The sequence below is a fragment of the Clarias gariepinus genome, chromosome 9, assembly GCF_024256425.1.
Source record: "Clarias gariepinus isolate MV-2021 ecotype Netherlands chromosome 9, CGAR_prim_01v2, whole genome shotgun sequence".
Taxonomy (NCBI): Eukaryota; Metazoa; Chordata; class Actinopteri; order Siluriformes; family Clariidae; genus Clarias; species Clarias gariepinus.
The window spans coordinates 10788438-10803651 of NC_071108.1; the positions used below are offsets into that span (position 1 = coordinate 10788438).

General features: G+C 34.9%; 1 protein-coding gene across 3 annotated transcripts in view; it reads right to left on the reverse strand.

Moving 5' to 3' along the window:
- The window catches only part of nphp4 (nephronophthisis 4), a 208299-nt gene that overhangs the window by 59559 nt on the left and 133526 nt on the right, over positions 1-15214 (reverse strand). For all 3 annotated transcript variants that reach the window (XM_053503110.1, XM_053503109.1, XM_053503111.1), the window contains exons 13-14: positions 12751-12902; positions 6724-6915 (exon numbers count right to left, since the gene is read on the reverse strand). In XM_053503110.1, the coding sequence (XP_053359085.1) occupies positions 6724-6915; positions 12751-12902 (344 nt within the window). The remainder of the gene's footprint in view (positions 1-6723; positions 6916-12750; positions 12903-15214) is intronic.

The following is a 15214-nucleotide window of genomic DNA, read 5'->3' on the forward strand; positions in this document are numbered from 1 at the left end:
CATTTGTTCATTGTAAAATAAAACAGCACACATATTGCCTATACAGCATTGTCCAGCTCTCTGTTCTAAAGACTGATATCTGTAATCAGAGATGTACAGTGCAGCAATAGTGCCTGGTGAGAAATTCATTCTGCAAAAATGGGGGGAAAAAAAGATCGGTAGTGTAAAAAAAAAAAAAAAAAAACTAATTGTGTTTGCAAATAATTTCACAGTAAATTAAATTCACAGAAAATGTGCCAAAAATTAAGATGCTAATTGGTGATAGGGCAAGAATAAGGTCCAGAGCAGAGAAAACAGGCATATGTCTTGTCAAGGTCAATGAGACTGTTAATAAGGATGCATCAATACCATTGACTTCTGATTAAGTGCAAACACAGATGTCTGGTACTCGCCTATGAAGATGCTGATACTGACACTCCGTATAAGAGGGTCAACCAATACAGTGTATCTCACTACTACTACTACTACTACTACTACTACCACTACCACTGTACTACAACTACTACTTTTAATAACAAATTATATAATAAATAAAATAAAGAAAGAATAAAAAAATGAAAATAAATAGATTAATTTAAATAATAATAATAATAATAATAATAAATTTTTTTTTTAAATAGAGACAATTCCTTGAAAAATTGTGAAGTAGATGCAATAGTGCATCACTTTTTATTATTATTATTATTATTATTATTATTATTATTTAGTTTAAGAGTCTTGTCTTTAAGAAGTGGCGTGGCAGGGGGAACATTTTTAAACATTTTTCTTTATTTTGTCACTCACAATTTTGGTTATAGATAGCACTGGCAGCCAAACTTTTATTCATAGCTTTATTTTTAAAGAATGCAATCAAAACCCCCTAAGTAAACTGAAATGCCTTTGTCCATCATTTTGTTGTAGCTTTTTATTTTTTTTTTAAATAGCTATTTAAGAAACCCAAGAACTTTAAATAGAAAAGAGTATAAAATGTATAAACAATTGATATTCTTTTGAGTTAAAAATACACAGCAGGCGGTACAGCAGGGTGTCTAAGATGACAGCGCATGTAAACTAGCCAATGTTAGAGAAACTTTGAAGGTAATTATAAGGATAATTAAAATTAAGGCAAAACTGCAACAACAGGAGATTACTAAACAAAGCCTGAACAAGGCCACCTCAAAAATATAGAGAAGATTTATTTCTAGGAAAGAAATAAACCTTTCTCGAAAGCGTCGATTCGGTTGTAGACATAGAATTTTACACTTCTCTGAAATACAACTTGACATAATGAAGGTCTTCATGTGTTTGTCCATCGCATGAACCTCATCCAAGTCCCAAAACTTACTCCTTTTTCGAGGCAGATAGACATAGACCTAGAAATATTCAAGAAATATAAATAATTACAAGGACAACATAATTTAATATCTGCAGAACAAATGTCATAACGTAAGAATGAAGATGTTATCTTTAGTTAGTTTTATTGTATAAAAACTATTAACAGACCTAATGGAAATACAAAGACAATTTTAAAACATTTAGTGCATGCTAAAGAGGAATGGCACTTAAGTAATGACATTTCACATCTACATTTGTTCTCATGTACACTGGAGATGTGTTAACATTACAGAGGGTGCTCATGACCCAGTCAACAGGTGATTAAGGGGATGAAACATAGATAATGCTCTAACAAACAATACTACTAACATGGTGAAGATTTACCTGTTCAATTGCTGATGATTTCGCAGCACTGATGGCCTTCACAAAATGTTTAGACTTTGATGGTTGGTGTAGTGTCCTCTTCCATATTCTGTAAATGTATTATAAAAATTAATGTTCTTAATGACAATTAAGAACATTTAGTGAATGCTAAAAGAGAAACATGCAACACAAGAATGTGCAATTTCTTATGAGAAGAAACATTGATTGTAAGAAAGGATTTATAATTTGAAGGTTAGACACAGGTGCCTTTGGAGGAGCAGTGAGGACTACAGTAGCTAGTGAGGCGTTGGTGTGGTGCCATTATCCCCTAGGCATTATGCTAGGCTGCAAAGTTTGTTGGTCCCTGGTGAAGCTGTCTGCGAGTTACAGAAGTTTAAGGCTTTTGCAAAAGATCAGGCCATGCAAGCTGTGATTCAGTGTGTGTAGGGGGCGGGCGTGTTCTGGCCCAGGTAAAATGGCCACCTAATAGAACAGCTTACCCTCCCTAGTAAAATACATAAGAAGCACTGTGTCAATCCAGGCATTCTGTCTTGAGAATCATTAGTCCTATAGCTTTTTTGTCATCAAGGGGAATGTTTCATTTCACTAGATATTAAACTTTGTATGTGTACTCTGTTGTACTGTTCCATCAGGTCCAGAACAAACTTTTAATTAAAAAAATCTGCCTAATCAGCTCCATTCTTACTTTTTAGAAGTCAGGAGACCTCTTCATCATGACACAGGTTAGAGTGGTGAGGATTGGTGAGAGAGGTACAAAGGTGTTTTTTTTTTTTTTTTGCAAAATACTCCTCCTTCCACTCAGGACACCCTTTAATTTTCAATCTGCCACGTATGGGGAGCAATTTATAAGTTTTTTTTTTTTTTTTTTTTTTTTAATGGACATATTTCTTTTTAAATTAGTTGAGATTTTAGAGCAGTTTTCAAAATAGGGTCTAGTTTTCCAATGCAGCCAAAAATGGCCAAGCAATTGTACTTGAAAATATCGACCCAATTAATTTTTTATGGAAAAATTAGGTCCAAAATTAGGTTTTTTTTATCAGCAGGAAATTATTACAGATTGTGAATGAAGTATTCACCTTTATTGTTGGTTATCTCTATTGTTAATAAGCACATGTTTAAAACAATCATATGCTGAGTGTTAAAAGCAAAACTTTAAAACAAAAGCAAACTTTAAAATAGTGTTAGGGTTGTCAGTATATACTGACAAACACTTACCTGAGCGTTCACAGCTGTTTATCTGGGCGTCAGGGTAAACTGGAAGCGCGTTGAATAGGTGGGCGGGAACATCCAGGGCGGATGGAAAGTGTACAGTAGTTCATTTCTAATTCCCACATGATGTTTCCAAACCAGCTTGTTATTAAAAAAAGACCACAAATCCGCCATGACACCGCTTATGGGTTTTATTCCACCGTTTAAAATAAAAAACGTAATTTAAAGCAAAATACCCAATTTAAAGACTAAAGTTTAAATTTTGTCAGGGACATAAATAAATAAAACATGATTATTATCTGTTTTAACTCATCACTCTTCAACTTAATTTAATAATAATTTAATTATTTTTCAACAACTTTATTTTTAACTTAACCCTAAAAACGTTTATATCTAACTTAACACAAATCACTGTAAAGGCAGCCAGTCCTACTGTACACACGTTCACGTGTTTATTACATACTATACCTACTGCGCATGTGCAGATTACCCACAGGCCTCTAAGTAAACGGCCGTAATGCTCATTCGCAGTGATTTGCGTAAATTATACTTGCAGAGTGTGTGAAGCGTGTGAACCCTGCCCCCCCAAAAAAATACTGGTTCAAGACTAAAGGGGGCGACATGGAGCAAACGTTCACACAAACACACCTGTCTAGAGGGTCACATGTGTGCCAAAGCTAAAAACTGGTGAGGCACTTATTTACACCCTTATTTATATAACCAGACACTTAATGTGCAGCAATAATAAAAATAAAAATACAGCAGTAATTACAAACTAAATCAGAAAACATTTACATTCATATTTAGATATTCAGTAGGTTACATGTATTAAACACATGATTACACCATGATTAATCATTACACCACAAAATGATTATATGATTGACAACTCAAGGCCTTCCATAATTCTTAGTTCCTGTGTTTAAACAATCCTAGTAAAATGACCGCTACAGCAAATTTACATATGCAGGTAATTCAGGTGAGTCAGGCACTATAAGCAATATAAGAATCTAAAAAAACTGGGTAAGCCTGGCTTCCCTTGGCTTCTGGGATTCTATCTGTGTAGCTGACTCACACAGAGAGTGTGTAACAATCTCTTCTTTTTACTTGAATGAGAAGATAACACCATTAATTCTAAGCCAGATATTTTGTGAACCATTAGTGCTCCAGGTATGCCTATTAGATGGCTGGAGAGAACAACACAAAGTTTTGCTTCATGTGTGGTTTGGTGTGTGTATTCCAAAAAATGTGGTTACAGAATCAATAATGAAAAAAAAAAAAAATCTTTACAGCGAGTGTCTGTGTTAGTCAATGGGTAATTCAGATTTGTGTTAGGTCGCAAAAAAAAGAAAAAAAAAAAGAATAAAAAATCTTATAACCCCCCAAACAGTTTGACCAAACTTTTTTTCAGCTGCTTGGGGGGCTGGTGGGTACCCAGAGGAAACCCACCAAGCATAGGGAGAACATGTAAACTCCATTCACATGCTTTATTGAACCGGCTTCCTGGACGTGCAAGGAGACAATGCTAGCTGCTACGCCACTGTGCCACTACTACTACTATTAATAATAATAATAATAATAATAATAATAATAATGTCTCTCTAGATAAGTGTGTTTGTTAAATGCTGTAAACCTTCACCTGTAGTTTAAGCTTCCAAAATGAAACTACATTACTGACATTTTTAAACTTATAAAAATTTAACAAGTAAACAGAAAATCTGTAACCCCTTCCATTAAACCTATAAAAAATAAAATACTAAATAAATTGCGGAGATGGAATACAACTAATTACATTTACTTGCGTTACTGTAATTGAGTTGTTGTTTTTTGTCTAAAGTAAATCTGTAATATTACTTAAGTTTGTTTTGTTAGAAGTATTGTACTTCGCTATACAGTATTTTAAATCATATTCGTTACTGGGGGAAAAAAAAAATATATATATATATATATATATATATATATATATATAGGTAAAAATAATAGGACGGGGAAGGAAAAAAAATTGCACCCCGGAAACCAGTGCACTGATTGATTGATTGATGGGCGTGGAGAAAAAACGCACTAAACAAGAACGATGGAGACGGACAAAACAGATACCAGTGATGCACACCCAGCTCGAAGTGAAATGCCATCAAATTCTTATGAAGCGAACTCCTGGCCATATTTAAGTGACCACTTTGATTTCAAGTGCAAGAAAGGCAACAGCTTTATTATGCAAATGTGTTTCTTCAAATAAAAACAACAGTTTGAGACTTTTATTTGCTTGTCTTTCTTAAACTACACTAGAACCCCCATTCCACCCTGCTGATACAAAATTAACTCGGTAACTTTTACTTTGAATACATTTTAAATTAGCTACTTTCTACTTTCACTTGAATAGATTTTTTTAGAAACTTAAAAAAAAAAAAACATTTTTTTTTTTTTTTACTCTTTTCACCTCTGGTAAATTGATAGAGTAATTAAACCCACTGCTAAATCTGTAATATTATGGCACCAAAAGGGTTGAAAGATATTAGATTAAAACTAAAGAGCATGTCACTCTGTATACTATATATATTACAGTTACCCCACAGCCTTGTCTCATCCCATCCATTTTGTCCCCAGTAAATGCCTATTTATAACATTGGCTAGTTAAGAGAAGAGTTTTGAGCCACTTCAGATAATGCACTAGCGTACAAAGAATTTGTTGCTGGTTTATGATGAGTTATAGTTCTATACAACTACAGTACAGTACTGTATATGAAACTAATAGTTGACTTCTTTCCTTCTCAACATTATTTTTTTTTTTTTTACTTTTTTTCACTAAATCAAAATCCCTTACTGTCAATAACCAATAGTCAGACTGTCAAGAACATCATACTGGACGAGACTTTTATATGAAATTTAGGATGTTATGACTTTATTGTGAATTGCACCTTAAGTAATGAGCAAAGCAGGTATGTCTCATGTGCAACGTGTTCTGCTTCACTGCACCTTGTTCATGATTACCAACTGTATGTGTAATTAATAAAGCGCATGCTTGCTGATATTGCTCTACACCCTCCTCGCAAGCTGAAAAATGTATTGTCTTTAAAAGCCTTAAAGATGCTTCATCAGTTTACTTGTATTCTATTAAGATGTAGTTCCGCCTCCTGATATTGTTTTAGAGCACAGTGTGGTGTCTGATTTTCTTGGCTTGCTATCATTAGCTGTAAAAGACATCCAGATCGCTGTCATTTCATGTCAGCTCATTCATAAGTGTGACAGTGTACATAAGGCTTATGTCACAGAGTAGCATGTGTTATTGGATGTTGGTATTGAAGCATTTTGAGTGATTGTACAAGACCAATAACTGATAACAGCATGGTATTAATGCATTTCCTTTTTTAATGTAAGCACTATAAAAAATAATGAGGATTTAAAATAAAAAAAGACCATTATGACCTAAATATATAATGGCCTGAGGGGATGTTTTTTCCTGGTTGGCATTTTGGTTGAAGCTTCAGCAAGCAGATGAGAGATGAATCTGTATCGGTATGTCAAAGGCACAACTTAATCAAAGTGTCACATACTTCATAGGGAAGGAAAGAGGGAGAAATTTAGTTTCGGTCTTCTTTCGTAAGTGAAATGTCACTTCTTACCAATGATGTGACAGTTGGAAAGAATTATTGCTTTCTATCTCAAATCTTTAATATATTACTTTGCAATTTTAATCATTACCAGTTAAACTGATCAAAATATGAACACTCATTATAATGCTGAAACATTGTGAAAAAAAGTTTTCGCACAGACGTGTAAGTTAGTATAGTGAAAAAAAACCCACTAATAACTAAATACCTGCTAAAAGCCAAGAACTGCAGAAGGAGTGTGTTAGCCTGCAATGGATCTGCCTCTTCTCTATAGGGGTCAAAGTTCACAGGCTCATCAGGGTCTAGAAACTCAGCCACTTGGTTGAGGTCATCACGGATTTCAGGAAAGCGGGAGGAGAAGAGATGAGCGAAGAAACCTCGAGAACTCGTCCTGTTGGTGCTGGGGGAAACAGGGAGAGCGGAACACAAGCACAGCACAAGGCTGGATTTATTGTTTTTCTTTAATTTTTTTTTTTTTTTTTTCATTTGATATGAATGAAATTGAAGGAAACATACTGATGTTAGTACTGGAACAGCAAGATAAATCCTTTAACTCTGCTATACACTGAAGACATTCAGGTTTGAGATCAAAACATTGACTCTTTTCAATTTATAGCAAAAACAAAAGGATTGAATTTGTTGTTCCGTTACGTTCGGAGAAAATAATTCATGATAATGTCCTAAACAGAAACTTTAAAATCACCTGTGTGTCAAGGCATTAAACACACAGGCCAGTTGCTAAACCCCTTTACAGTGTGTACTACTGTACAATTCCTCACTGCTATCTGAGCCCAAGTTTAAGCTAACAGCTCCACAATACTCCAACACAGCACTTAAGTGAGCATGAAGAAGCCCAAGAGAGGCCTGTGAGAGTAAAGAAAACAGCCAGAGGCACAGAACATCTTTTTGCTTCTACATCTCCATTCATACAATGATCAAACTCCTCCTGCATATCAAAGCTTTGATTTCTAGTTGTAAGATGAATGTGTCAGATATTCATGGAAAAATCCCATGCAGGGGAAAAAAAAAAAATAAATAAATAAATAAATAATATATATATATATATATATATATATATATATATATATATATATACACACACACACACACACACACACACACACACACACACACACATATACACACAAAGCAGATGTGGGGTTTAATTCAGAATTACCCTTATCTGTCTCACTGCACCTAATTTTCAAGTAAACTGTATAATTCTCTTCTTAAATCATTTTAAAATAATAATGCCTTTTGTCAAGCAAAGTGACTGACGGCTATCACCACCACACCACCCACAAGCTTGCAATGCTGCTTGCCAGTACACCATGCTGTGGAACTAGAGCTATATGATGCATCATAAACAAGCAAGCACTATAAATTGCAAAAACCCAATTGGCCAGACCAATATAAACGTTCACTATCAACAACAGTAAGGTAGCATTCAGAGCCGAGCACTGAGAAACAGAGCACTGAGAACAAATATAATATAGACTACTACTAAAACAAAACCAAAACCGAAAACTGCAACATTTGGGGACAAGAAGAAGAATAAAAAAAGAATAAACACAAATGGCGATATTTGCACAGAGTCAGATTTTGTTTGAGGGTAAATGCCAACTGAATACTATCTTCCTTTACAAATAGCTGTAGCATTTGACCTTTGCTTTAAATCCTCGAAATGCATCAATAAATCACTCCGGTAGATCTTCTAGTCTGTTTACAAGCGCAGTTTATAATGCTTAAAAGACTTTAGGTACCTGTAATAATGATATAAGCTCAAAGATCATTTTAAGCTTGAGTTTGTTTCCTCATTCACAGCTTTCTTTAAAATTTTAAAACCCCTAAAACCCCTTAAATTATTAATTGGATCAACCCTATGCCAGTTGTTTAGCACTTAAGCACATTAGTTCTAACCTGTAACTAGTTTCGATTTCTAGCTTGATTCACTAGAAAAAAACATGGTTTTATCTTTACATACATCCTCCTCAAGTATTTCTTGACACTAATATACTGTACTTTATTAATCTGCATTATGGCTGCAAAGCAGAATGTCATGTTTTTACTTATTACAATAGCTTGTTTTTGCACTTTTACTCACACTAGCAGTCTGTACTAGTGCTGGTCTGGCTAAAACTGCCCATTTTTTAATGATAATTTTCAGATATGTGTTGTCTTAAGTAGAATCAAGATCCTGTAAAGTCGTTGTTGTTTTTAATCACAAACAAACAAATAATAATAATAATAATAATAATAATAACAATAACAACAGAAGACATCTGTAGCCACACAAGCATGCAGGTCTTTCGATTTGTTCTCTTTGCAGTCTTTGCAGCCATTAATAAAAGCAATCATGGTCATCACTATCAGAAATTCAAGGAAGGAATGATCAATAGCAACAACCAACTGACAGCAAGACAGCAAGAGGTAAATCCTGCTGGTGAGAAAACTACAAATATAATGAACATACAGTTCTGTCCAAAAATCTTAAGTTACCCCCTTATTTTATATTAAATTAAATTAAATTAGGTTGATTGAAAGAAGAAATAAAAGAAATGGGAAGTGTTTCCTGTGACAGGCTGCAAACTGCCTAACGATATATTTTAAAACCTGGTTGTTTATGTAACCTCAGAAGCAACCTTATTTCCCCTCTTGTCTGTTTCAATCGCTTGGCATTCAGTGATGTTTTTAACATTGTAGGTTGCTGGGTTTCTGATTGGAATGTTGGGGGTTCCCGCCCCAGCACCACAAAGTTGCTACTGTTGAGCCCTTGAGCAAAGGCCCTTAACCCTATCTGCTCCAGGGTCACTGTATCCTGTCTGATCCAGTGCTCTGACCTAAGCTTTCTAACTGAGATATGCGAAAATTACAATTTCCCCAAGTACTTAATAAAGTACTATTTATTATTATTATTATTATTATTATTATTATTAACTATTCATTAGCCGTATCATCTGTTATCACCTGCTTTTCAACCGGTTTCTCAGAGGTTCATGCCATAAGTTAGGGGTTTTTATTTTTGAATAAAGCATAAGTCACTATGTAGCTTAACAAACAAAAAACATTAAAGACTACATTAAAAAACAAGTTTTGGTATTTCAATGTGTAGAAATTCAGAATTTAGCATAGGAGCTCAGATCTCATCTATCTGCTAAAGTCTTTTGAAAAAGCTTTTAGAAATGACTCATTCATGCACAGTTAAAATCAAATCCTCCGCACAAGCAACTGATAACTGCCTCTTTTCTTAAAAAAAAAAAAAAGGATGAACCAGTAAGCTAAAAAAAAAAAAGTAAAGCACTGCCTTTGGCTGCAGTTAGAGTGTGCAATAAGCTCTATATGAGATTTATGACCATGAATTTTGTTTTTTAGATGTAAGAGGAGAAGTAAGCTTCGTTTGCCAGTGCAGTTGCTGAATACAGATGAATGTGCCATGCTCGCATACAGCATCAGTGTAAATAGCATGCACAGCCTCCAGCAGTAATCTAAGCAATGCTACAGCACAAAACACCCCCACCCAACGCACACACATACTGTACACATACACAGTATGACTTTCAGCTTAACAGCAGTGCATTAGTGTAAGAGCATGAGTGAGTTTGTGTCAACAGTATAATAAGCATGTAGTGATCAATAGCATCATTTCCTGAACTCGTGCTATATAATTATTAGGTTGAAGCTTTTATGCCAACTCCTCCATCAGTGCTTTTTAATTTGCCATATACAAAGCGGGAAATAATACAACATGGAGATCACTACAATTTTCTGCAAAGTTAAGCATTAATAACGCAGACTACTTATTAGCATCATATTTTCCCACGCCTTGTTTTGAACACAGTGCTTTTTAAAGACGGTAGTCCATTTCTGTAGTAATAACTGACCTTTAAGAAACTGCAGGAAATGCGACAGAAAAGAACACAATGTTAGATTTGCATGTTGTCTCAGAGATGCCTTAATATAATATACAAGCTAGTGATGAAGTATGTTTTAGCTCTCATAGTTTGTGGAATTTGAGTATCTGCACAACCACATAGTCAACATTTCTTTCCGTGCAGACTTGGATGCAGTGTTAGCCAAAAGCATTAGGACAACATATGCCATGCATTAGCTCTCGCTGTGCACAAATCAGGTGATTTCACTAATTAGTTTTAGCCTATCAGGCGGAAAAGTTGTGCTAATTAAATGAAACACTAGTAAAAAACTGGCTACGCGACAACGGTATTCAGCTTCTGGAACCATGACCTGGGTCAACTTTGGACCTAAACAAAATAAGAAACTGTTGGACAATAGTGAAAAAGGCAGTAGCACATGGTCTTCAGGGAGCATTTAAGCAGGCATGCATTCAGAAATGCCACTTGAGTACCGCCAACATCATTTTGACTTTATTTCCAGCCAGATCCAGCAGGTTTTAAAGAATACAAGACTTACTAAATAGTGACTGTTGTATAGCAATTTTACTGCATAAAATACATTATTCTTATTATTGTCATAATAAAAAAAAACATGAGAATGCCAATAAAACAATGAATTTCACTGTACATTTTAAGCTGTGACCTTAATGACAAGAGAGTTAACTCTCACACAAGTTTTCCCTCCATCACATCCCAAATATTTTAATTGGGGTTAGGGGTAAGGATGCTAAAAAGATCTAAACATGGGGCCATCTGGTTCTCTGTTTCGTCGTCTCAAAAAGACAAAATTCTGATTTACGAATTACAGCTGCAGCATTATACTTTACTTTTAAGTTGTTTATTTGACATTTTAAAACCTGCATTGTGAAATGCAGTTTCTTCGTGCATGTTGTAGCAGACATGCAATCAAGTTAAAAAGGATGTGTTTTTCCTTCATATTGGATTAAAGTTTTAAACAGCATTCATAAATGTTTTAATTAATTAAAAATAAATAGGCATATACTGCATATACTGTACATGTGCAATCTCAAACAGAACATATTGGCAACTGCGTTTAAACCTATTTTGAATTAAAACATAATTTGGAGTTAACTCCATGGACAAAATTGCTAGTCCATCCCACGTTAAAGCTAAATAGTATTTATTTGGATCAACAAGGCCAACTGAACGGAACACTATAGTACAAAATTTGTGTACTTTTGCACCCCTAGTAAATGTCTACTCAAAGCCTCTTAAATATTTGCTTTCTTATGTCCAAAGAGTGACTTTATCTGGGCCAGGCAGTGTATGAGAACAATGCAACAAACATACAGTATAAATAATGTTTATTACCATCTCGCATGGCGATGAACAATGTCTATGCTCTTGTCCTGTCCTTGCTTTGTTACCTGATTGTGTTCACCTGTTCTATGTCTCAACACCTCGATTTTCTTCTGCTTAGTTATTCTCACTCTCTCGCTCACTCTTCGTCATTACCGCTTAATCCTGTATTCAGAGTTGCGGGGACCTAGAGCCTATCCCAGGAGACTTAGGGCACGAGGCAGGATACACCCTGGACAGGGTGCCAACCCATCGCAGGGCACACAGACATACACAAACTCCCACACTATGGACAATTTGAGAATGCCAATTAACCTAACCAACATCTCTTTGAAGAGTACCCGGAGGAAAACCACCAAGCACGGGGAGAACATGCAAACTCCATGCACACAGACGGGAACCGAGTCTGGCCGGGAATGCTTAGTTATTGACCCTAGTTATTTTTTAATTATATAGTTTCTTGTTAAACTTCATCAAATCCACCCAAAAAAAAGCATTAGATTTACTTAGTTATTTCCTGACTCTCTCAGAAAACTACACACTTTATTTAATATTAATCTTAACAATAAAAGTTATTTATCTAAGCATAGTAATTTCTGTGGAAATAATCTGCCTTGAGAATTTAAAATCACTTTCCAAGTATGAGGTGTTCTGGAAATTAATGTTATTGCTGTACAGCTTTCTGAGGCGTTTTGGACTCGGTGACAGTGCCGTACCTGACTCTGAACTAATCAAAATGTCTTTTTTTCCCCCTACGAATAATATGGAAGATATTAAGCAGCACAACACTGGGACGGTATTAGAATAATTCCCTGCACAGAACTACAGCAAAACAGATTATGTTTTATTAAATGGATTGATTGCAAAGTTCTGAAGTAAACAAAGAGAGTTGAGAGCGAGAGATGCAGAGAGAGAGAGATGCAGAGAGAGAGAGAGAGAGAGAGAGAGACATGCACAGAGAGAGAGAGAGAGAGAGAGACATGCACAGAGAGAGAGATACAAACCCAGTTGTGTGCGTTCCAAGCGTGATGACAGGAGCATGGACAGGGGTGAAGGTCAGTTCTTGTAGATCACACTCTTCCTCTGGGGCATCCCTCATGCCCTCTTTCTCCATTGCACTAACTTCTAGGTGTGCTATACCTACAACCGGAAATACCTGACACACAAACAACCACATTTAACCCACAACAAATTAGGTAAAAATACAAATATAATATAACTTTACAAAAAAAAAATGCACAGCAACACATTTTGTTTCAGATATATAATGCTCAAACAGTGAATATTAAAGATGCTGCATCATGTCCAGCAGGGCGTTCCCAGATAAATAAAATTTCCCAAAAATAAAACAAAAAGCTCCAAAACCTTGACAGTAAAGGTCTGAATCCTTCTGCTCTATTCATTACAAACCATCCTGCATAAGTGTATTGAGTTTAATATATATATATATACAGTATATTATAACCAGACATGCATTTGTGTGTATGCATCTTCAACAATTCACTCATCCCCTAACCCTCCCAGATATTTTATATCATTTTCAAAAATTTTATCCACTTTTATGTCAGGGTTATTACCCTAACCCTATACTTACAGCATTTAACTACCTTCATTACACCTAGAGTTGTTTCCTTTTGCTTTTATCGCACTGCATAATTTAAAATTTCCCATAATAAATAGAATAATTTACTGTGAATACACTTTATAACTTTATAACTGAACAATAAGGCAATAGTTCATCCCTCGTCACACTGAGCCACAGTCGATCTCATTGGATCCTGATGAGCGCGTACAGTAATCAAGTGCGTGATAGGATATTAGTGACAACATGATAAACACATTGAGAGCTTGACAGAGATGTAGCTAGGAAGTAATATTAACTTATAAAATGCTCATTTTCCCTTCTTCACCCAGGGCCCGTTGAAGTCTTTGATATTTTAAGGATGCAGTGGGAACTTCATGTTCTTAGTCATAGTGTGACGGGGACATTAAGGGGTTAAAAAAAAACTCATCTCATTTCATTACAATCACATGCTGTGTTTAGCAATTAGCAATGTTTGTTAACACCATATCTATTTCCGACTTGCCACCTGACAGGCAAAAACTTCACATCATAGTACCTGCAGATGTGAAAACGTTTTTACACCATACAGTACTCAGTGCATCACAATATTCCAAAAACAGGAATAGAGTTTTTGTTTTTTTTTTTACTGAAAAAAGAAAAAAAGCTAAGACAGACTGGGAACTATGCTATTATTATTCTTATCTTTTTTTTATTATAATCATTACCATTAAGTCAAGTCGTTTAAATGGAAATTCTTATAGAGTACTGCAGTATGTTGTATTCCATCAACAACCGATTATCTTTGAAAAAGAAATTATAAATAATTTGTCTTACTGTAAGTGTACAGTACATAGGCTAGCTGGGTGACGTGCCTGTAACTTAAATATTAAAATTACTCATACAAATATGTCATCATCATTCGCAAATAAACACAATTCGAACATTTCCGGGAGGACCAAACATACACTGCAGGCCTTTTTTCCCCCTTTATACCATAGAGGGTTTTTTTTTTCCTTATACCATCTGTGATCCAGACATCTTGCAATAATTGGTCTCAGAGACATTTCATGGACTTGTACGAACAGTGCACTGACCATTGTAAAAGAGAGAAGCATTTCTCTTTTCTTTAAATGTCCATCACCATTAAACAAAATAGAGAGAGTTTTGTAAAGTCACCCACTGTGAATTAAGCCCTGAATCAATGAGAGTAAAATGGTGGTTCGAATGAGAGAGAGAGAGAAAGAGAGAGAGAGAGAGAGAGAGAGAGAGAGAGAGAGAGAGAGAGAGAATCACGGTTACAGATCTTTGGAGCATACAGAACTCAATGTGTGGCAGCAGCTTGATAATTTACACTAAAGTTACACAAGTCAACAAAATAAAAAAAACTTTTCATATTGTATAAACTTGTAAATCATGGTTGCTAAAGACTCCATTATTGACATTAAGCATGCAGAGCTCTTTAACAATGTCTTTATATTGTGTGCAAAAGTTTTACTTTCATAAATACATTTAAGAAACAGATATAGGATAACAAAGAAAAGCTGGTGTTTAAATCTTATAAATGTATAAAATAAACATTGGGTATATTTACAGTATGATCAATGGTTAGTTTATTAACTGTGGTAAAGACTGTGGCAGTTAAAGAATGCCATAATGGATAATGTTTGTTTTGCATAATATTCATCTGAAACTCACCTATCTATTAACTTGTGTGATGTACAGTATTAAAAAGTGTAGTTTTAGTGGCCACATTTTTGAATGAGGGCAGAGTAACAAGCTGTGTTTTAAACAGCCACATTTATGTATTTATTTAACTCTGTTTATTTAAACAATATTTGCTTCATTAATTTAACCCACATGATTAATTTGTTGGGACTGCAGTATTTCCAACATAATTACCAACA